We start from the raw sequence: 23,232 nt of genomic DNA, 5'->3' as shown, positions 1-23,232 counted from the left end.
TATATTCTTGTACATAGGAGGTAGTATTATACTAGTTATATTCTTGTACATAGGAGTAGTATTATAGTAGTTATATTCTTGTACATAGGAGTAGTATTATAGTAGTTATATTCTTGTACATAGGAGTAGTATTATACTAGTTATATTCTTGTACATAGGAGCAGTATTACAGTAGTTATATTCTTGTACATAGGAGGTAGTATTATAGTAGTTATATTCTTGTAAATAGGAGTAGTATTATACTAGTTATATTCTTGTACATAGGAGCAGTATTATAGTAGTTATATTCTTGTACATAGGAGGTAGTATTATACTAGTTATATTCTTGTACATAGGAGTAGTATTATAGTAGTTATATTCTTGTACATAGGAGTAGTATTATAGTAGTTATATTCTTGTACATAGGAGTAGTATTATAGTAGTTATATTCTTGTACATAGGAGTAGTATTATAGTAGTTATATTCTTGTACATAGGAGGTAGTATTATAGTAGTTATATTCTTGTACATAGGAGTAGTATTATAGTAGTTATATTCTTGTACATAGGAGCAGTATTATAGTAGTTATATTCTTGTACATAGGAGTAGTATTATAGTAGTTATATTCTTGTACATAGGAGTAGTATTATAGTAGTTATATTCTTGTACATAGGGGGCAGTATTATAGTAGTTATATTCTTGTACATAGGAGGTAGTATTATAGTAGTTATATTCTTGTACATAGGAGTAGTATTATAGTAGTTATATTCTTGTATATAGGAGTAGTATTATAGTAGTTATATTCTTGTACATAGGAGGTAGTATTATAGTAGTTATATTCTTGTACATAGGAGTAGTATTATAGTAGTTATATTCTTGTATATAGGAGTAGTATTATAGTAGTTATATTCTTGTACATAGGAGCAGTATTATAGTAGTTATATTCTTGTACATGTGAGTAGTATTATAGTAGTTATATTCTTGTACATAAAAGCAGTATTATAGTAGTTATATTCTTGTACATAGAAGCAGTATTATAGTAGTTATATTCTTGTATATAGGAGCAGTATTATAGTAGTTATATTCTTGTACATAGGAGGTAGTATTATAGTTGTTATATTCTTGTACATAGGAGCAGTATTATAGTAGTTATACTCTTGTACATAGGAGCAGTATTATAGTAGTTATATTCTTGTACATAGGAGTAGTATTATAGTAGTTATATTCTTGTACATAGGAGCAGTATTATAGTAGTTATATTCTTGTACATAAGAGTAGTATTATAGTAGTTATATTCTTGCACATAGGAGGTAGTATTATAGTAGTTATATTCTTGTACATAGGAGTAGTATTATAGTAGTTATATTCTTGTACATAGGAGTAGTATTATAGTAGTTATATTCTTGTACATAGGAGGTAGTATTATATTAGTTATATTCTTGTACATAGGGGGCAGTATTATAGTAGTTATATTCTTGTGCATAGGGGACAGTATTATAGCTCCTATGCCTTGTATATTCAGTATTGTTCTAGTAATTATATTCTTTTCCATATATCCCTGTGTATTAAGTGCCTGTCCTTTGGTTTTAGGCTGTCAGTATTATTACCTCCCATGGGGCAATGTTAAACCTGTGGTTGTTCTCTCTTCATACTGGGAAGATATCTGGCACAGGACGGATACACAGAACATTCTGCATCATGCTGTGGACAATCTGGTGAGTAGTCAGACTTGGCTTTTTGGCCACATGTGTTGTGTTACGTATAAACTATAACTCTCTATCTGAAGGCAAATCCTTCCGCACATTGATACCTCTGGGTAACAGAATGATTGTCAGAATGAGATTGTCTTTTCTTGTTTCAGTTTGTCAGTGGTTTGGGGTGAGCAGCTTGGAGTATCTTGGAGTTCTCTCCTCCTTTCTGGTGGTTGTATTAAAGTATTTGCCAATGGCCAGACATCATGTGATCATGTGTGGGGCTTCGTGACATTCACTTTTCTTCTTGTCTACAGGAACTTAACTTGGACAACGTCCGCCTTGCTGTAAAAGCTAAGTGTTCCCCATATGACCTGGACTCGTTGGTCAATCGTCTGATCGATGACATCATCAGTGACTGCAGGTATATAGGTAGAGAAAACAGAAATAACTAGCGCTTCTCATCCCCTAAATAAACTTAGGCCCTGGTATATAATGCCGTTTAGGACCAATGGACTCATGATGGCCACCTTGCTCCAGCTCCTCTACACCTCTGTACACTTGGACCTTATGCCAACCTTCACCAGGACCCTGTGCCCATTAATCCTTCTGTGTATCCTACTTGCAGACAGATCTCCAGTTCTAGGACATCAGCAGTTCCCGTATCTGACTCTCTTTTCTCCTGTGTCCAGTTATCCATTACCAGATGTCCCATCGATACCTGGAACCACCCATCTAGACCTCTATCTCTTTCGGTTCCGGCAGTCTAACCTGAGCCAGATAGTCCAGTCGGCGCTGAAGTTAAAACATGAGGATTGTGAACTCATGGATGTGTTGGAGCAGGCTGAGGACTGGTTACTGAGACTGAAGTCTCTGGCCGAGGAGGTGAGAGTCCGTGTGGGGGGGAGCGGATTATTCAGTAATAGGATTGATCGGTCACCAAAAACATTTTCTAAACCAATAGCCATGGTATGAAATATTAAAATGAGTAGTAGCCACATTACCGACCACAAGAACGAGGACCACAAGACCTACCACTTTGGTGGATCGATGGTTGGACATATGCACAACTACGCCATTTATCTCAATGGGACTGCCAACAAGAAAGTAAATACAGCCCCCTGTTATCTTCAGCAGTCTCATAACATTGAATGAAGTGACGACGTTCTATTCAATCCAGGGGACTCGGGATCCTTAGGCCAGGTTCACACGACCACATTTGCATGGCACTTTTCTCCTGGTGACTCTTACACTAATAGTTGAGGTGAGTCGGGTGTCAGGATCCTTGGCCCGACCCCCAATGATGCTGGTGCTGGAAGTTGCTTTCAGGTTCACAGGTTGGAAGTATTCATGGGAAGTCCTGTAAACCTAAGCAGAACTCCCTGACCATTGCAGTCAAGATGACTTGGGAAGTCCCTTTACATATGAAAGGGTTGGCTGAACTCTTCAAAATTGGTATGGCCATCCTAAAAAGGACCTTTCACCAACTCCACCTACGCCAACTCTTCACATCCTTCACTAGAATTTTTCCTCTAGCCCCCACCATTCCTGAGCAATCCTTTCTGTTCATTTTAGCACACTTACTCTCTCTCTGCCATCAGAGGGCTGGCTGCTGTCTCTTTGCTCCGGTCTACGACCGCCCACATGACAGTAGAGATCATTGTGCTGAAACCAGCAGAAATGATTGCTCAGGAACAGATGGCGCTAGAGAAAAAAATTATGTTCCGGAATCAGTGGAGGGGTTCCTATTAGGGTTGCGCGATCAGGATCGGGAAAGATCGGATCCCGATCAGCGATCGAAATGATCGGATTTTACAAACGATCCTGAAATCTCAAGATCGGCTCAACCCTAGTTCCTATAGAAGGATGCCAAGGGTTGGAGTTGGTGGCGATGGTGAAGGGACCAGGGGCCCAATCTGCAATAAAACTTATATTGCTCCAGTAACTTTTTGGCATAACCATGACTCCTGTCACTAATACCGGTCCCGGGCTAAGCCGGGAAGATGGTGAAAATGAAGTAAGTGTATCAATGGCTTCTTCTGGTAAGAAGAGCAATCCTAAACACATTTCACTTCTGCGGAATTGGAGAGATGGAATTATTATGTAAAACTATAACCCTAGCGATTAAGTCATGGCGGAGAATTAGTGTTAAGATTCCTCCAGCTTGCTGCCATGTTCTCACCACATAAACAGACCCAGTTGCCCAGAATAGACCGTAAAGATTTTTATAGAAGGTTGCAGTTACCAAAACTTTGATGACTTTCTGCATCTTCATAGAGGAGCTCTCTGTGATATTATTTCCTAAAGAAACCGGACTCTTCACGGGCAACGTTGGCCAATTCCACCCACGTGTGGCATTTTTTGTGGTGGGACAAGGTCATGGAGACAAGTACGATTCGATGTAGAGTTCAGCGGTTTCTAGTATCTTCAGCTGAGGTTGAAGATCGAGTCTTGGGTTAAGAGTAGGTAGTCTCCTGATCTCTGCCAAGTGTGGTCATCGGTAGAGCCTTAGATGAAGACAACAGAGGTCCAGGCAGCCGGTTTCTTGGCCTCTCCCACCGTCCTTTCCATCATTGGCAGGAGCTCCCGTACGTTCTCCTTGCAGATAATACGAAATGTTAATGATGCCTGTCTGCGTTGTGGTTTTCTCTTTTCCATAATTTTCCAATTTTCAGCTGTATTTTGTTATGTCGTTTTTGGAAGGGTTCGCTAATATTTTGTGAATCTGTATTTTTTTTTTGCTTTTTTTTTTTTTTCAGCCGCAGAACAGCTTGCCAGATATAGTGATTTGGATGTTACAAGGAGACAAGCGTGTGGCTTATTACAGAATACCGGCCCATCAAGTCCTTTTCTCCAGGAACGGGGCCAAGTGTTGCGGCAAGCACTGCGGAAAACTTCAGACGATATATCTTAAAGTATGTTTTCGTTTCTATTAGTGCAAGTTTCTTTGGTACGCACGAACTGGCAGGGGTCAGCCACGATTGGACGACGGGCTAGATTAAATGTGACACAAATCGGAACCAGAATCCGGGCAGAGTTTGCGAAATATTTTGTAGGATCGGGCCAAGAACTAAGTTCTATTATTTGATAATTGGGTTATTCCTTTACAAATCAGTCTGATGGCTTACTCTATTAGGATATTACTGTCGTACATAGGTATCGTATCTGCGGGCCAAATCTATTTTCCATTCAATAGCCCAGTTTGGAAGGATGTTCACGCATATTATATACCTATATTATGTGATATTATCAAGCTTTCGGGCTAAACGATGGTCTACGATTACCTCCTAGTGACACAGAGGCCTGTTCTCAATATAATAGGCTTGTCAGATTCAGTCTGTATTTATGAACTCTTCCAAGGCTCCATTATTTTTCAGCATTAACCCCATTTCTGGCCTGAGGTGTCCATACACCTCCAATAACTATGTGGCTAGACAGCTATTCTGCCTGACCCCCCCAATATATGTAAGGCTCGGCCAGGCATACATTCATTATTAAGGGGGAAAAAGCCTATGCCAGATATTTCTCTCCAATGTCTGACCCTTCTCTCCTCCAACATCATCTGTTGGGGGGCCCCAATCCACAAGACATTTGGTCGGTCCCATTGACTTTGCTCTGATGTATACTGTAGCACGTAGGCCATATTTCCCAACTCTTGAAACATTTGATAGGTCCCCAATCCACGAGACATTTGGCCGGTCCCATTGACTTTGCTCTGATGTATACTGTAGCACGTAGGCCATATTTTCCAACTCTTGAAACATTTTATAGGTCCCCAATCCACGACACATTTGGCCAGTCCCATTGACTTTGCTCTGATGTATACTGGGGCACGTAGGCCATATTTCCCAATCCTTGAAACATTTGATAGGTCCCCAATCCACGAGACATTTGTCCGGTCCCATTGACTTTGCTCTGATGTATACTGGGGCACGTAGGCTATATTTCCCAACTCTTGAAACATTTGATAGGTCCCCAATCCACGAGACATTTGGCCGGTCCCATTGACTTTGCTCTGATGTATATTGGGGCATGTAGGCCATATTTCCCAAGTCTAGAAACATCTGATAGGTCCCCAATCCACGAGACATTTAGCCGGTCCCATTGACCATGCTCTGATGTATACTGGGGCACGTAGGCCATATTTCCCAACTCTTGAAACATTTGATAGGTTCCCATTAGAAGGTGACCTCCCATCATCTCAGAAGATTGGACACCTGCATCTCCGGGGCTCCTGGTGATATTGTATGGGACATGGAGACCCGCAGTCTCCTGCTTTAGACCGATCTAGGTTTCTCCTGGTTGAGGAAGGTCACACACAATACTTCTCAGCCATGAGTGCTCCTCTTGGAGGTCACAGATGTCTTGTATAGTCGTAACCGTTTTTAGATGTATAAGGTACGGACGTAGTAGATGCCCTTGGCGCAAGTACAAGAGGGCCGAAGACACTATACTTTCTTGAGATTTTATGGTTTTACATCATGAGGACATGATTTACAGAAGTCATATTGGTAGAAGGTCTTAAGATTCGGTAAATGCAACTGTGAATAAGTAACAAGACCCAACAGAGTCCGCTGTTTCATTATTCAACCAAAATTGGAAGCAATGTGTGAAATATTAAGTACACCTTTACAGCTCCCATAAGAATTAGGGGGTAAATATCGAGCAGGCACGGCCAAATGCCCTGGATGAATTGATCAGCATTTGGGCCAAGGAGGAAAGACATCAGCAATGATCTTAGAGAAGCAATCACTGATGCCCATCTATCTGAGAAGGGTTAGAAGGCCATTTACAATCTGAAGTCCATCAAGATTGTCCAAAATTGTAAAACATGTAGGGCAGTTGACAGAGCTCATGCCCGTACAACAAGACGGATGTTTTTTATTAGTATGTCCTGATATGGAAAACCGCGTATTATATGAGCAAAAGCTTGATTTATTTCATTATTCCGTGATAAGAAGTAGATGAGAAAAAACTCTCCATTGTCTTTATCTGATTATGATGAAACCTCTTTTTTCCAGTTCCCACAAGAAGGGAATAAAGGAGCAAAGATGCCGGGCCAGGTCCGAGTACAGTTGTGGTTCGGGCTGTCCGTGGACCAGAAGGAGTTCAATCAGTTCGCTCAGGGGAAGCTCTCCGTGTTTGCAGAATCGGTAACGTTCCAGTACTATATCCTTATTCCCTATCGATCACACTTCGTGTGCACAGATTTTCTGACTGTTTTTATAGGGTCACATATTGGCTATGTTTTCTCTTAGGGCTTAATATGAGAAGCTTTATTAAGTTTGTCCCATTCTTTCCTAAAATATCTTGTCTGAACTTATTTCATCTTTTCATGTCCTGTCCCATCAGACACTGTTCTGTGCTATGATCCTGTCCCATCCTATGTAATCCCCCATGTCTATTCTGTATGATTATGGGATAGCTTATACTGCCCTTTATCCTATACCTATGCACCAGACTTCATCTACCCCCTACCCTAGGCCCATGACCATTGCACCCGGTCACATCCACCCCTTCCTGTTTCATTTTATGTTATACTGTGTTATCCTTTTACACAGTCCACTCACATTAATGTGACCACCTATGGCAGAGCGGACCGCTGCGAGACGGTGATGATGATCACTGGGATGTTGAGCCATGCCGACTCCAGTGCCGTGGCCAGCTGTGTTAGGTTACATGGTTAGCATCCATGGCGCAAACAACCCAAGGGAGTACCAAGGGAGTACGGTAAACTCATCCTGGTGCTCCTCCAACCACTCACGTACACTGTCAGCTTTATGACACATCACATTGTCCTGCTGGTAGATGCCATCATCCCGAGGAAAACAATTCGCATCTAGGGGTGAACATGGTCTGCAAGGATAGATGCATACTGGTGATCCATCGTGCCTTCCACAATGATGAGTGCACCCAGATGGCTGATGACACGTGGCCTTGTGTGACTGGTTATTTAACGTTGACGTCAAAAGTAGGTGGTGGTCCCATTAATAGGACTGGACTGTGTATTATATTCGATTCCATTCTTACCCCATCCCATTTTATCATGTCATATGCTATATTTTCTGTTCTTCACCATCCTACCCAACCCTTTATTTTAACCTTTCCTGTCCTATTATATCCTATTCTATCTCATTCCATTCTATCCAATCCTCCCTAATTCCACCGAGTCCTATACCATTCTTTTTGTCCTTTTATCTTTCTATTCTATCTGAAAATATCTTATCAGGCCGTGTCTAATGCAATCTGTGCTATCATTTTCAATTTATCTTGTAATGTCCGATTAAAGCTGACCTAGTCCAGTGCTATTAATCTGATCCCATCACATCCTATTCATCCCATCTGATCCTATCACATCCTATTCAATCCTATCTGATCCCATTGCATCCTGATCCATCCCATCTGATCCTATCACATTCTATTTCATCCCTTCTGATTCCATCACATCCTGAGCCATCCCATATGATCCTATCACATCCTATTCCATTCCATCTGATCCCATTACATCCTGATCCATCCCATCTGATCCTATCACATCCAATTCCATCCCATCTGATCCTATTACATCCTATTCCATCCCATCTGATCCCATCGCATCCTGATCCATCCCATCTGATCCTATCACATCCTGATCCATCCCATCTGATCCTATCACATCCTGATTAATCCCATCTGATCCTATCACATCCTGTTCCATCCCATCTGATCCCGTCACATCCCATTCCATCCCATCTGATCCCGTCACATCCCATTCCATCCCATCTGATCCTGTGACATCCCATTCCATCCCATCTGATCCTATCACATCCTGATTCATCCCATCTGATCCTATCACATCCTGTTCCATCCCATCTGATCCCGTCACATCCCATTCAATCCCATCTGATCCTATCACATCCTATTCCATCCCATCTGATCCCATCACATCCTGATCCATCTCATCTGATCATATCACATCCTATTCCATCCCATCTGATTCCGTCACATCCTATTCCATCCCATCTGATCCTATCACATCCTATTCCATCCCATCTGATCCCATCACATCCTATTCATCCCATCTGATCCTATCACATCCTATTCAATCCTTTCTGATCCCATTGCATCCTGATCCATCCCATCTGATCCTATCACATTCTATTTCATCCCATCTGATTCCATCACATCCTGAGCCATCCCATATGATCCTATCACATCCTATTCCATCCCATCTGATCCCATCGCATCCTGATCCATCCCATCTGATCATATCACATCCTATTCCATCCCATCTGATTCCGTCACATCCTATTCCATCCCATCCCATCTGATCCTATCACATCCTATTCCATCCCATCTGATCCCATTACATCCCATTCCATCCCATCTGATCCTATCACATCCTGATCCATCCCATCCTGATCCATCCCATATGATCCTGTCACATCCTGATCCATCCCATATGATCTTGTCACATCTTATTCCATCCCATCTGCTCCCGTCATATCCTGATCAATCCCATCTGATCCCATCACATCCTATTCCATCTCATCTGATCCTATCACATCCTATTCAATCCTTTCTGATCCCATTGCATCCTGATCCATCCCATCTGATCCTATCACATTCTATTTCATCCCATCTGATTCCATCACATCCTGAGCCATCCCATATGATCCTATCACATCCTATTCCATCCCATCTGATCCCATCGCATCCTGATCCATCCCATCTGATCATATCACATCCTATTCCATCCCATCTGATTCCGTCACATCCTATTCCATCCCATCCCATCTGATCCTATCACATCCTATTCCATCCCATGTGATCCTATCACATCCTATTCCATCCCATCTGATCCCATTACATCCCATTCCATCCCATCTGATCCTATCACATCCTGATCCATCCCATCCTGATCCATCCCATATGATCCTGTCACATCCTGATCCATCCCATATGATCTTGTCACATCTTATTCCATCCCATCTGCTCCCGTCATATCCTGATCAATCCCATCTGATCCCATCACATCCTATTCCATCTCATCTGATCCTATCACATCCTATTCTCTCCCATCTGATCCCGTTACATCCTGATCCATCCCATCTGATCCTATCACATCCTATTCCATCCCATCTGATCCCATCACATCCTATTCATCCCATCTGATCCTATCACATCCTATTCATCCCATCTGATCCTATCACATCCTATTCAATCCTTTCTGATCCCATTGCATCCTGATCCATCCCATCTGATCCTATCACATTCTATTTCATCCCATCTGATTCCATCACATCCTGAACCATCCCATATGATCCTATCACATCCTATTCCATCCCATCTGATCCCATCGCATCCTGATCCATCCCATCTGATCATATCACATCCTATTCCATCCCATCTGATTCCGTCACATCCTATTCCATCCCATCCCATCTGATCCTATCACATCCTATTCCATCCCATCTGATCCTATCACATCCTATTCAATCCTATCTGATCCCATTGCATCCTGATCCATCCCATCTGATCCTATCACATCCTGATTAATCCCATCTGATCCTATCACATCCTGTTCCATCCCATCTGATCCCGTCACATCCCATTCCATCCCATCTGATCCCGTCACATCCCATTCCATCCCATCTGATCCTGTGACATCCCATTCCATCCCATCTGATCCTATCACATCCTGATTCATCCCATCTGATCCTATCACATCCTGTTCCATCCCATCTGATCCCGTCACATCCCATTCAATCCCATCTGATCCTATCACATCCTATTCCATCCCATCTGATCCCATCACATCCTGATCCATCTCATCTGATCATATCACATCCTATTCCATCCCATCTGATTCCGTCACATCCTATTCCATCCCATCTGATCCTATCACATCCTATTCCATCCCATCTGATCCCATCACATCCTATTCATCCCATCTGATCCTATCACATCCTATTCAATCCTTTCTGATCCCATTGCATCCTGATCCATCCCATCTGATCCTATCACATTCTATTTCATCCCATCTGATTCCATCACATCCTGAGCCATCCCATATGATCCTATCACATCCTATTCCATCCCATCTGATCCCATCGCATCCTGATCCATCCCATCTGATCATATCACATCCTATTCCATCCCATCTGATTCCGTCACATCCTATTCCATCCCATCCCATCTGATCCTATCACATCCTATTCCATCCCATGTGATCCTATCACATCCTATTCCATCCCATCTGATCCCATTACATCCCATTCCATCCCATCTGATCCTATCACATCCTGATCCATCCCATCCTGATCCATCCCATATGATCCTGTCACATCCTGATCCATCCCATATGATCTTGTCACATCTTATTCCATCCCATCTGCTCCCGTCATATCCTGATCAATCCCATCTGATCCTATCACATCCTGATCAATCTCATCTGATCCTATCACATCCTATTCCATCCCATCTGATCCTATCACATCCTATTCCATCCCATCTGATCCTGTCACATCCTGATCCATCCCAGCTGATCCCATCACATCCTTTTCCATCCCATCTGATCCTATCACATCCTATTCCATCCCATCTGATCCTGTCACATCCTGATCCATCCCATCTGATCCTATTACATCCTGATCAATCCCATCTGATCCTGTGAAATCCCATTCCATCCCATCTGATCCTATCACATCCTGATTCATCCCATCTGATCCTATCACATCCTGATCCATCCCATCTGATCCCGTCACATCCCATTTCGTCCCATCTGATCCTATCACATCCTAATCCATCCCATCTGATCCCATCACATCCTAATCCATCCCATCACATCCTAATCCATCCCATCACATCCTATTCCATCCCATCTGATCCTGTTACATCCTGATCCATCCCATCTGATCCTATCACATTCTGATCCATCCCATCTGATCCTATCACATCCTATTCCATCCCATATGATCCTGTTGCATCTTGATCCATCCCATCTGATCCCATCACATCCTAATCCATCCCATCACATCCTAATCCATCCCATCACATCCTATTCCATCCCATCTGATCCCATCACATCCTATTCCATCCCATCTGATCCTATCACATCTGATCCTGTCACATCCTGGTCCATCCCATCTCACCATGCACATGACTGACTGTACAGTCTGAGAGGGGTTTGATGCTGCTATCCAGCTCTGTGGCAATGGATCAGAACAGAACCTCCCATTGAAATTAATATAACTTTGTGCCTCTCGTTAAAAACAGAACTCCCCTTTGACAGTACACTTGGTCGAGTGCATGAGGCCCTAACCTCAAAAACCAGTGACTTGGATCATAGTGATAGGACTGATCTATTCTATAGCACACACCATGCATGGTATATATATATATATATATATATATATATATATAGACCAACCGTGTCCTTTGTCTTGCAGTATGAGAACCAGACCAAGCTGGCGTTAGTAGGAAACTGGGGGACCACTGGGCTGACGTACCCCAAATACTCAGACGTGACAGGGAAGATCAAGCTTCCGAAGGAAAGTTTCAAGCCTTCCAGTGGTTGGATGTGGGCCGGAGACTGGTTTATCAGCCCGGAGAAGACGTGAGTTGAGATTGTAAAGTGATCCGATGTTTTTATGGACTTCTGAATGTCACGTTACGGCTGTTCCTGGATGTTCTTCATTTTTTAAAATCCTCTTCAATTACTTGAATCAACTTTGTAGAGTCAGAATGGGTGGTGGAGCAGAGAGCTGGCTATCACGTCTGCTCCTGATACTGCAGGCTGCTGGCTCCTCTGAAATGTTGACTTCTTGGATGGAGCTGTGACATAATCCCGGGCTTTGTTTTTACACTATAATCAGCTGATAAATGGTGGAGGTCTGTAACGTATCACGGCCTCTCCTGCTGCCGTTCTCTCTAATTCACCAGTTAAACATTTTTCTAAGAGATTTAGAGTCTGTTGGCCTCGGCAAAGAATCTGTTTTCCTTGTAGGGTACACCACTCCCGTGGAATGTCCATGGATTGGTTTACCACCTCCACCATGCCAAGGATTGTGTTACATCTGATTCTAGAAGAGTCTCTGGTCTGTTATCCTTTACATTGCATGTGGCTGTATAAATGATGAAATGGGGAATGGAAATAACTTATATTAGATATGCTATAGGAACCGAGAAGGAACTGACCTTACCGGAGATCTTTCATGTTTTGCCCAGGTGCCACATTCATCCTTCTCCTACATTCTTGGGTCTACTAATGGTCCCATCCCACTGCCTCGTCTCTAGGCACCTTTTTGCGTAGGTGATAGTACTTAGTATTTTGATACCACCTACAAAAGGTCTAGTCTACTGTACGGTAACAGCTCACCACTGTTGCAGCTCCTACCTTAGACCATACGTACCACCTTTGGTGGATAGACCTCTGGGAGTCCTGGCATATAAAACACACCGTGAAAATTTTCAAATGACCATGCTCCCTTTGTAAAACCCCATTGCTTTTGTGGAACGTCCGCTTTTTGTGACCTAGACACAAAGTCATACCCCTTTTTTATGATGTAAAGGGTCCACGCCACATATAACACGAACGAGAGCCTGGCCAATACAGGAGCTTTCCCACCAGGGCTGGAAGATTTGCCCACTGTTACAAGAATTGGAAGTTCAGCCTCTATTTTGTGGGAATCCTCTCAGATATTTCTGTAGAGTTGGCAAGTATGCTTTAGACTAGCTGCGCCAAAGTGGTATGAGGTGGTGACGTGTCCAAACTTTGCTCAGCTCTGGTCATCATTGGCTGCGTCCATGATGATTCCATGTTACCATCGATGTGAAAACCGGCTACAGTATGCGGCTACTTTCCATAGTGGGAAACAATCTACATAGTTCCCAAAATGAGTTACATTGAGATGAAACGAGTTGAGTCAGGCCAGTGCCATAGAGTGGAAAAGTGGCGACACCAAAAGTTCATGTAACCGCCTTGTCAGTAAGTCGATGAGCTTCGTCGTGGTGGAAAAGTACCTTAGTTGGTGAGAGCAATGGATGGAAAGTGGCTGAATCTAGAATGTATCTAGACATAAAGTTGATCTTCAACCGCAACATTAAAACTAAGTTGATGCTAGAAATAAATCGTTGCAAACCTGGATTTTTCTCTGTTCCTTTTTTCATTGGCTTCATTTTGACTATTCACGCCATTGCAATGTAGGACGAGATAACATTCACTACAGCTTTATGGTCAGTCCAACTAGGGCACAGCTCCACAACTCTGCCATCCTAATGATGAACAGCTTTACAGACGGGTAGCTAGCCAAATAGTCATAGGTGCCCAGCTCCAGGAAACTAGACGTTGACGTCTACGGCCTCACAGTCCCCTATTGCTTCTCTCATTGACCTCATTGTCCCATTGATTCTCCTTTACACACATGGACTGATGCCCATCTCCACATTGGTGCATCCTCCACAGATACACAATCACTTTAGCTGGGATTAGTTGGTGCAAAATTTCTAGAATATCTGGATCTTGTATTAATTCAGATACTGGAGTTTGAGGAGTCAAATTTACAGAGTCTTCCAGTCTTACCACACTGGTTTCCATGTTGCCGATTGCATTCCTCGGTCTTGCTGAGCTTGGGTTGCTTTTCCTGCATTGGTTCATGGAGGGTCCAACTCAACCATGGCTTGGTGACTACTCTAGTAGTCTACATGGCACCCAAACCAAGCTAAGTCTTGCAGAGTCAAGTCGATGGAAAAGTGGCCGAGGCCAAGGTGTCTTGCGGTGTCACTTCTTTGCCGAAATATGGTTTGGTGAACCTACCCTATATGGAAAGGGTCAAGTTGAACTGGGATGCCCTTTTTTGGATTACCCTATAGTGGCTAGTTGGGCTCCCTTTGACTATATATGTCATGAATTGGTGCCCTATTGACCAAATTCATAGCAATCTTCCGATAGTAGGTAGGTCACACGTTGGTTATAACATAGCCATCTTCAGACTAGTGAAGTGTTTCTCCAAAGATTTACATTTGCTATGAGAATGCCCAGTTTTGGCTCCGAGGCATCATAAAAATGTTAATAGTTTTTTTTGCGGTCGGATCATCTGTGCCAGAGTCTTAAAGCATTCATCAGCGCGGTTCGATGGGACGCGGTTGACCGGCCGCTGGAATGTCTTGTTTTTCTTTCAATGACTTGTTGGGTTATTCTCGCCCTCCCGTGTAGACCGTGACACATCACTTACCGTTAAGAGGGCGACATGTTATGCAATTTCACGTACGCCGCTGCTTGGTGGAAGGCGTACAGCGACGTGATCCTAGACATAATAGCAGAATGTGCAGTAATGATTCAGCACCACAAATTCCACAGGCGGTGGAGGGAAGCGGGGGTCATCGGCGCGCAGGACAGCTCTCAAATATCAGAAACAACACAGAAGAAGGAGGAATGCTGAAATACTTCAACCATTTTTATGGTGTAGAAACTTTCCAAGAAAAATACGGAGACGAGTTTTTCCTCCATGCACATTTTTTCCTTCAGAATATTATTGTGCAGGATTGAGATGTATCCCGGCACATGGTGAGATTTCTGAAATATTACCCTATGTAAAGCGATCAGATGGATGTGGCCGTAACCTGTCCCGGGAGATACGGCTACCGTGCAGGCCTAGAGAATGGGGTATGATGTAACCATTGGGAGCGTCTCAAGGACAACAAGTCTAAGGGAGGGTCTGGCGAACTCTGCTAGATATCCTTCACGACTGTAGACTTTAGTATAGAGGTTCACGTACATGAGCAGCCACTTCTGGGGGCCACGGTGATAGGTGTCCTTGTGACGACCAGGTCTTAGAGGATGAAGAATACCTCCAACCAACCTTGCTTCGGCATCAGGTTGACAAAACCATTCTTTTAGAAACAGCACCACCCCTGTCCACAGGTTGTGCGTGGTATTGCAGTTCATCCCCATTCACTTCCATGTAGTTGAGTTGCAACACCAGACACCACCAATGGACAAGTGTAGAGTTGTTTCTACCATATGGTGCACAAATAACAGTATGTGTATAGAATATAGACTATACAGTGCATAAATAATATCGCCATACTGGACTCTAAATAATACCACCACAATGACTACATTTTATATTATATATCAAAAAAAGTCCTGAAATCCTATGTTCATACACTGGCCAAAGAAGGTTGCTCAGTCCTAAAGCACCACGGGTATATTTATGGGGATATTACCCCTTCTCGGGTCTCCATAACTCTCCTGTAACTTCAGTTCCTTCATGTTCTTCTTTCCCCAGATTGTTGTATGACACAGACGCCGGCCACATGAGCTTTGTGGAAGAAGTTTTTGAAAACCAGGCCCGACTTCCCGGTGGTCAGTGGATTCACATGACTGAAGCCTACACAGATGTGGTATGGAAGACGCTGAGATAGACTTAGACTTGCTCAAATCAACCTCTGTATCTGAGGACTGTGGGAAGAGCGACCCATCCATAGACAGGTTTTTGGGAGAAGAACGTCCCATCCATAGACAGATTTTTGGGGGTTATTACCTCTTATCATTGCTAGGAGTGAGAGGTCATAGATGAGGGTCAGAAGGGGTACTAGGCCTCGCCAAGGAGGCTTTACCTTTATCAGGCCCTGTCCAAACTCTCTTTAAGGAGACACAGAACCTCTCCTGACCCTAGGCCTATGACCTCTCACCGCTTCACACTTAAAGGGGTTGTCCCATTAAAGAAACTTATCCCCTATTCTAAGTGTCACATTGCTGGGGGTCTGACAACTGGGTCAATGAGCCACAAGGCTAACAGGAGTCTGCAGGCCTCCTCCATGTGAATGAAGCAGCAGTGCTCTTGTGTGAGCCGTGCTCCATTTTCTGTTATGGGGCTGCCAAGGTTATAATCTTTTACAGTCCCGGGATCCCTGTACTAGTAAATGGAGCACCGGTCATGCAAGCGCCCTTCTACTTAATTCACATGGACTCCCAATGATGTGACACTTAGCCCTTATCCTTTGGAGATAAGTGTCTTTAATGGGCCCTCCTTAGGGAGAGACCACCATATAGGTGTGTGGAGACTTGTTAAGCCTTTAGCACTCCACTTTGCAAGGAACTATGGGAAGAATATGCAAATCTGCCTTCCATGATGTAATTAGGAAGTCAGTTGCTGCCTCAGTATTGCAAACCAATAGAGGGCGCTCACTAGAATGTGCAAGCCTGTCTTATAACAGGATTCCAGTGAAATAACCCAATAAAGGTTGCTCCCTTTAGCATCATGCCCGACCTTCCAAGAGGCCTTTGTTTAGCAATGACGCTGGGATTATTACCAGGTATAGTCTCTCAATCGAGGACAGCTGTTTCGATCTACTTGGATCTCTTCAGCTCGATGTAGAGAGGCATGATGCTAAAGGGAGCAGCCATTATTGGGTTATTTCACTGAAATCCTGTCATAAGACAGGCTTGCACATTTTAGTGAGCGCCCTCTATTGGTTTGCAATACTGAGGCAGCAACTGTCTTCCTAATTACATCATGGAAGGCAGATTTGCATATTCTTCCCATAGTTTAATGGGCCCATCACTTTAAGGGTAAGTTCATCCTCTGACTCTGCTCCCGGCACCTTGGGTTCATCATGGGAGTTTGGTGACTCTTGTAGCAGTACAGAACAGCACATATGGGGTTTTTCACCAGTTAGGGCAATAGTAGGGTTCTTACAGGTCCGTTATACCTACATCTATTCCAAGAAGTAACATTAAAATGGTTATCCAGCTTTTTTTAAAAAAATTTGAGCCAAATTTTAGGATGAATCAATGCAAAACACCTCCTAATATACTGTTTCAATTCGGCACCCTCTATCTGATTTATTTTCAGGTCATTGACCACAGCTGTGATGTTTCATTTGCAAGTTCACTACCCCTTCCTGTGAGCAGTTCAGCCAGCAAACCAAACATCACATTAGCACATGACCTCAGATGTGGGAGGGATTTATTACCTGTGATTTCATTGTAAGGGAGAGTGGAGAAGGGAGGGGTACATAGAGGGAGAGCAGGAAGATGCATCATGGGAAATGTAGTTTGTCCACAGATCCAGTGCAGGTAACTAACAGTGATGCAAGGAGCAGCAAGTAAAATAAAGCCAAGGGAGGATTGAGCACGGCTGTGGATGTAGGTGCAGATAAGTTTTGGAAGCTGGAGAACTCCCTTAAGGTAGTTGTTGGGTCAGTTTTAGAGATGAGCGAGTCGTATTCGAAACGGCACGCTCCCATAGGAATGAATGGACGCAGCCTGGGCTGGCGTCCTGCCGCTTAACCCCCTGCGCGCCGATCGCTCCTATTCATTCCTATGGGAGCATGCTAATAGTACTCGCTCATCTCTAGTCACTTTCTACAGGCCTACACACATGAGGTAACCTCACATGGAGCCATCATGTTTTGTACATGGCGGGTGAGATTATTGTTACGTGGTTGATCCCTACAATAGGGATTTTTCACCTTGACGGGTCTTCCCACCTTATTGACCGTCGTTATTTCACAACTTTCAGAATGGAGAAAAAGTTCTCCCTAAAGATGAGATTGAATGTCCTCCTGGGTGGAAGTGGGAAGACGAAGAATGGACAACGGATAACAACCGAGCCGTGGATGAGCAGGGTAAGGCAAAGCATGGCTGCTTAAGAATTTCCAGAATTTGGTTAGGGTCCGTTTTGATCAAAGTGCCCAATTGCTTTGCAAAATTGTGTAGGATACTCTGAGGTCTCCTAGGACTATATCTGACCCCTTCCTACCTCTTAAAGAGGAACCTTCACCACTTCAACCAACTCCAACTGCTTGGGAACGGTGCGGGCTACCGAAAATATTCCGATTGTGCTGGAATCAGTGGAAAGACTCGGAGTTGGTGGAGGTGTTGAGAGGTCCACTTTAACGTCCACGATTCTAATACCAAATTCTGAAACTTATGGAGAATTTGTAACTAATTTGATTTGTTCTGATTCTTTCACCTTGACAAAGACCTCACCCGTAAGTATCCATCCGGCTGTACATTCATGGTCAGTCTCGCCCCGTTCCGTGATGTCACAGTCGGCCATGTTGCAGAGGTTACTGTCTTATATGAATACTCTTGTTTCTTCCTGCAAATTTTTTCCAAATTTTGAATATCTCTTAATGGTGGTTCATGTGTCACCGAGGAAACTTTTTGTAGATTTCTTGGCGTGTAGTGACACCTTCAGGCTAACTAGAGATCAGCTCCTCGGAGTGCAAAAGAGACAAAAACCCAGGGAAAGTCTCTCAACGTCCTTGAGGTCGAAAGCAAAAATATAAAAGTGGATCCAGTCAATGAGAAATAAAAATATCACATAAGTCCCTCGATATGTTCAGGCCCGTCCTCTGTCCAGGGAGCAGCTCTGTGTCAGTCATATGCTTATAGTATACTTGGGGCGACACCAAGCGCCTCACCGATCGGGTAACTTCTACGACAATCGGATGGGGTTGTAATCATGGCGGGTGCAAAGCTGGACAGCACTAACATGCACGGAGTAGTGCACACATACGGGGTTGCTGCTCATACCGATTTGTATACCAGTGTCATGGACCTAGTCAAAAGTTGGTGGGGTTTAATGGGCCATTTATAAAAAGTTAGCCCTGCCTTAAATTTTTGAGTAGATTTGCATTCGCAAGTCAAATGTGCACTTGAGTTATTGAGTTATTTTGACCTATAGGTGGCACTTACATGTTCGCCGTGTGTTATATGTAGGAGGTTGTTGTGTGTTTTTTTTCCATTTTTATTCAAAAACACTAGTTCATATACCATTTCCGCAGGCTGGGAGTACGGGATCACCATCCCCCCTGACCGTAAACCTAAATCCTGGGTTCCTACCGAAAAGATGTATCACACGAACCGGAGGAGGCGCTGGGTTCGACTGCGTAGGAGGGACCCCAAGCAAATCGAGATTCTGAAGAAGGTAATTTATCTCATTTCACATTTTTGGGAGATTTTGGCACAGATGATATATAGAGGGGTAATGATTTGCCGCAAATGACTTATCCTCAATGTAATGGGTGAACTGGGGCTGGGGGCATTTCCACCCCAAATCGATCTATACGGGGTGAAAGTAGTGAAAGGGCCGCTCGATGACCAAAAATATTCAAGATATTCAAGTTTGTGATTCTTTGCACATCTTTTCGAATCACCAAACACATCCATTGTCCCTCATATATACATTGACATCACCTCAAGTCAGGCGGCATTTAAAGGGGGTGGTGGGTCGCCAGTATGATGGGTTGCCATTAGATGGTAAGCGTCTTGTTCATTGGCTGGTCAATGCAATGATTGAGATACTTTGTTACGAGGTATCGCCATGCCTAGTGTCACTGCAACAATTTCTCACCCCATGTTCCCTTCCAGTTCCTGGGTGGTTTGTGGTTTATTCCAGTAAATTTTCCCCTTTAAGGAAGCCCCCAAGAAAAAGTCCAGTGGGGGTCAACTCAGATGGCCATGGTGGCCAAAGTTCCTTAGAGATGATTTGATCCAGCTATGAACTATTCAGTAATTGAAACAGAACATCTCACAAGACGTTACAGCAGGGACGGTGGAGACGATCACCAGGACATTGACCAATATGGAGCATTGCGTTCATGTGTGCTTAACCACAAATGGTGGACACCCCGGTACATGTTATGGGGGGTTTCTCATTCTCATGGAGGAAGGTTTGGCCAATTTTCATTGAAATATGTTCATTAGTTTGGGATCGATAGTTGATTTTTCTGGGCCTCTAGTAAGCGGGGCAATTGGCACTTGCCCGTGTTTTGGAGGACCTGGGCACAACTGGATTCACATTGCACATTGTACCAAACTTTATGATGTTCCTATTCACAGAGGTCACAGAGTAGGAGCAGATGAAGGAGCGAATTTGGCTGTTTGTGCTGCGCCCGTTCTTCTCTATGTAGAGGAACCTTATGTTACGGGGACACGCGGTGTAGGACTCAGTTCCTCGCTGCCCTATTCTCCATACCCAACATCTATTATCCTAAAGCTTCTTTTCGCCATTTTTCCATTGCCTTCCCTGCTCCGAGGGTCTTCAGTTTGCAGATTTCCACCACTAGATGTCTCCGTTGTACCGCGCTGTAGGGTAACCCGATGCGGCATTCGCCGTTCATAAAACGTCCTATTGAAAGCGGAGAGTAAACAAGCGCCGGCAGCCCAGCGTCTGCCAGATGCACTTTTTATAACCTGTAACAGTGAAACAGCATAGCATGCTATAAAAGACGGCAGCACAGAGATCCTTAGAAAGGCTACCACCGAGGCTCGCGGGGCTGTCAGCTCACGGTCACAGCTATTGTGCGGGATCGCCGTATTACGTGCCAGCGACGCGCTTTAGTCACCGGCACCGAGAGGTCTGCACGCACCGTAGAGCGTCACAATGAAGCTTCCTATTGGCATGGACCAAGTATCAGTCTGATATTATGTTAAATAATCATTCTTAGAAAAAATGGAGCCATTTATGTCCCGACATCGAGGGGGGAACCCAATGGTCAACAATGACCATCGTTGGTACACACCAAAGTCTACAGGATGATCCCTATTACATATATGATGGTGTCCCCTACGTCCATATGTGATGTCATGACTTTATATAAAGGCTCCCTATGCAACTACTCACAACCATCAGCCACGTCCTATCTCTACATTTTAGCCCCATTTACATTTCCTTCTCTATCGAGCCCTGACCGCCATGATGACGTCTTCACTACACATCCGTGCACACAAACAGCCAATCGCGATCGTGAAATTTGCTCGATTGCCGATCAGGATCCGATCTTTCCCGATCCCAATCGCTCTACTCTAGTTACTTTTATGGAGTAGGGTGAAATTTACTCGATCACCAATTGGGATCCGATCTTTCCCGATCGCTCAACCCTACATATGACTCATTGATCCGAACCCATTTGCTCATCTTAATATCAATCCACAAAAACCCAGCTTTTCTGCGATCTGTGGCCTCAGTATTACATCTTACATCAGTGTAACCTCTGGATTGGGGTTTGAAGGGCGCAGAGTATTGGTTGAACTCATGTGCAGTCTCCACATAGTCATGGTCAGTAGACGATCCCCGCCGCCATGTTCACCACTGCCTTTGCTTCTACTCCTAGCACAAGCCTGACGAGTCGGAGAGCGAAGGCTGGGAATACGCCTCTCTTTTTGGATGGCGGTTTCACCTAAAGTATCGCAAGACGGACAGCTTCCGTAGAAGGCGATGGAGGCGACGGATGGAGCCCCTGGAACAGACGGGAGCGGCGGCTGTCTTTGCTTTAGAGGGATCTCTGGTAAGTGGAGAGTTTCTTTTGTGTTGCAATATTATTAAAGGATTGCTGTGACCTCTTCACTGCTTACGAGCACAGCGCCGTCCATTGCATAGTGGTTCTGCTTGGTATTGCAGTTCATTGGAATGGGACTGAGCAGCAGCATAGCCCTGTGACTGATGGATGTGATGTAACTAGTGGAAGTCAGTATCACAGTCCCAGAATACTCCTTTACAGTGAATGCTTTGTTCACCCTGCACAGTTTGCAGGACAGAGCTGTGCAGGGTAACCAATGAAGGTGATGCAGTGCTTACTGAAGTAATGACCAGGAAGGCAGGAGGTCGAGAGGTCTGATATTGATGCCCTATTATATGAAACCCTTCATATAATCCAGTATATTGACCTAAACTTAAATCTGTTGACAGACGTTTCGACTTTGCTATACCATAGACTGCCTCCCTTTGCGGCACTGACTTGTTCTAGGTCCCTGACACTCACACAGCAGGCATTAGGTAGACATATTAGCCTGTTATACCACTTGTTAGAAGATGGCAATCCTATAAGTCAATGTGCAGCCTTGTAAACAGGTCTGATAATATAACTTGGTTGATAGCCAATCTGCCATGAAATCTTGATCACATGTCTGTGCACACAAACTTCCCATTCCCTGCTATTGCCCCCCATATAGAAATTGTACCTCCCTTTGTGCTACAACCTCCCACACCGAAACCCTCTTTGGCTATATGGTGCTGATATAGCTAATTTTGCTATAGTTTTGCCAGAAGGTTAATTTTCTTCTTTCTGACAGTGGAAGGCTGTGTAATATACATGGACATTGACTTATAGGATTGCTACCTTCCAATAGGGGGAGCTAGAGGCACAGCCTTATTTAGAAGGTGAGCTAATGTTATGGAATTGCTCACTAAGCAATCACTAAAAGGAATTGGACCAAACCTGTAACCCTATGGCAGACAGAAAATGTAATGTACAAGCTAGGGTCAAAAACCAGGAGAGTACAAGACTAGCCAAAAAGGAAAGCAGTGGTATATTAGAAGTGCAGGCCATTGTCGATGGCAGGATGTCTCAGATGTAGCCAAATCGGCAAGAGAAGGAATAACCAGGAAAGCAAGCCATAATCAGAAAGGCAGGGAATCTAGAGGGAATAGGATAAGGTGCTGTACTGAGAACACAGAGCCTAGAAAACTAATGGAATCACAGGCACCTGAGTAAGGAAAGTGTCAGGTTACAATACCCCACCTCAGCCCTTCAGCCCTGAATAGTGGCTGAACAGACCCAGCCAAAGT

General features: G+C 43.9%; 1 protein-coding gene across 2 annotated transcripts in view; it reads left to right on the top strand.

The window, feature by feature from the left end:
* Positions 1 to 23,232, top strand: part of DYSF (dysferlin) — a 283,259-nt gene that overhangs the window by 101,692 nt on the left and 158,335 nt on the right. For both annotated transcript variants that reach the window (XM_075261820.1, XM_075261819.1), the window contains exons 21-30: positions 1,569 to 1,693; positions 1,987 to 2,093; positions 2,362 to 2,554; positions 4,429 to 4,584; positions 6,691 to 6,822; positions 12,100 to 12,266; positions 15,940 to 16,054; positions 18,178 to 18,283; positions 19,448 to 19,590; positions 21,779 to 21,952. In XM_075261820.1, the coding sequence (XP_075117921.1) occupies positions 1,569 to 1,693; positions 1,987 to 2,093; positions 2,362 to 2,554; positions 4,429 to 4,584; positions 6,691 to 6,822; positions 12,100 to 12,266; positions 15,940 to 16,054; positions 18,178 to 18,283; positions 19,448 to 19,590; positions 21,779 to 21,952 (1,418 nt within the window). The remainder of the gene's footprint in view (positions 1 to 1,568; positions 1,694 to 1,986; positions 2,094 to 2,361; positions 2,555 to 4,428; positions 4,585 to 6,690; positions 6,823 to 12,099; positions 12,267 to 15,939; positions 16,055 to 18,177; positions 18,284 to 19,447; positions 19,591 to 21,778; positions 21,953 to 23,232) is intronic.

This window comes from Leptodactylus fuscus, chromosome 1 (assembly GCF_031893055.1).
Source record: "Leptodactylus fuscus isolate aLepFus1 chromosome 1, aLepFus1.hap2, whole genome shotgun sequence".
NCBI classification, from domain to species: Eukaryota; Metazoa; Chordata; class Amphibia; order Anura; family Leptodactylidae; genus Leptodactylus; species Leptodactylus fuscus.
Note: the sequence above shows the minus strand (reverse complement) of the source record. Positions and strands in the feature narration are given on the sequence as shown.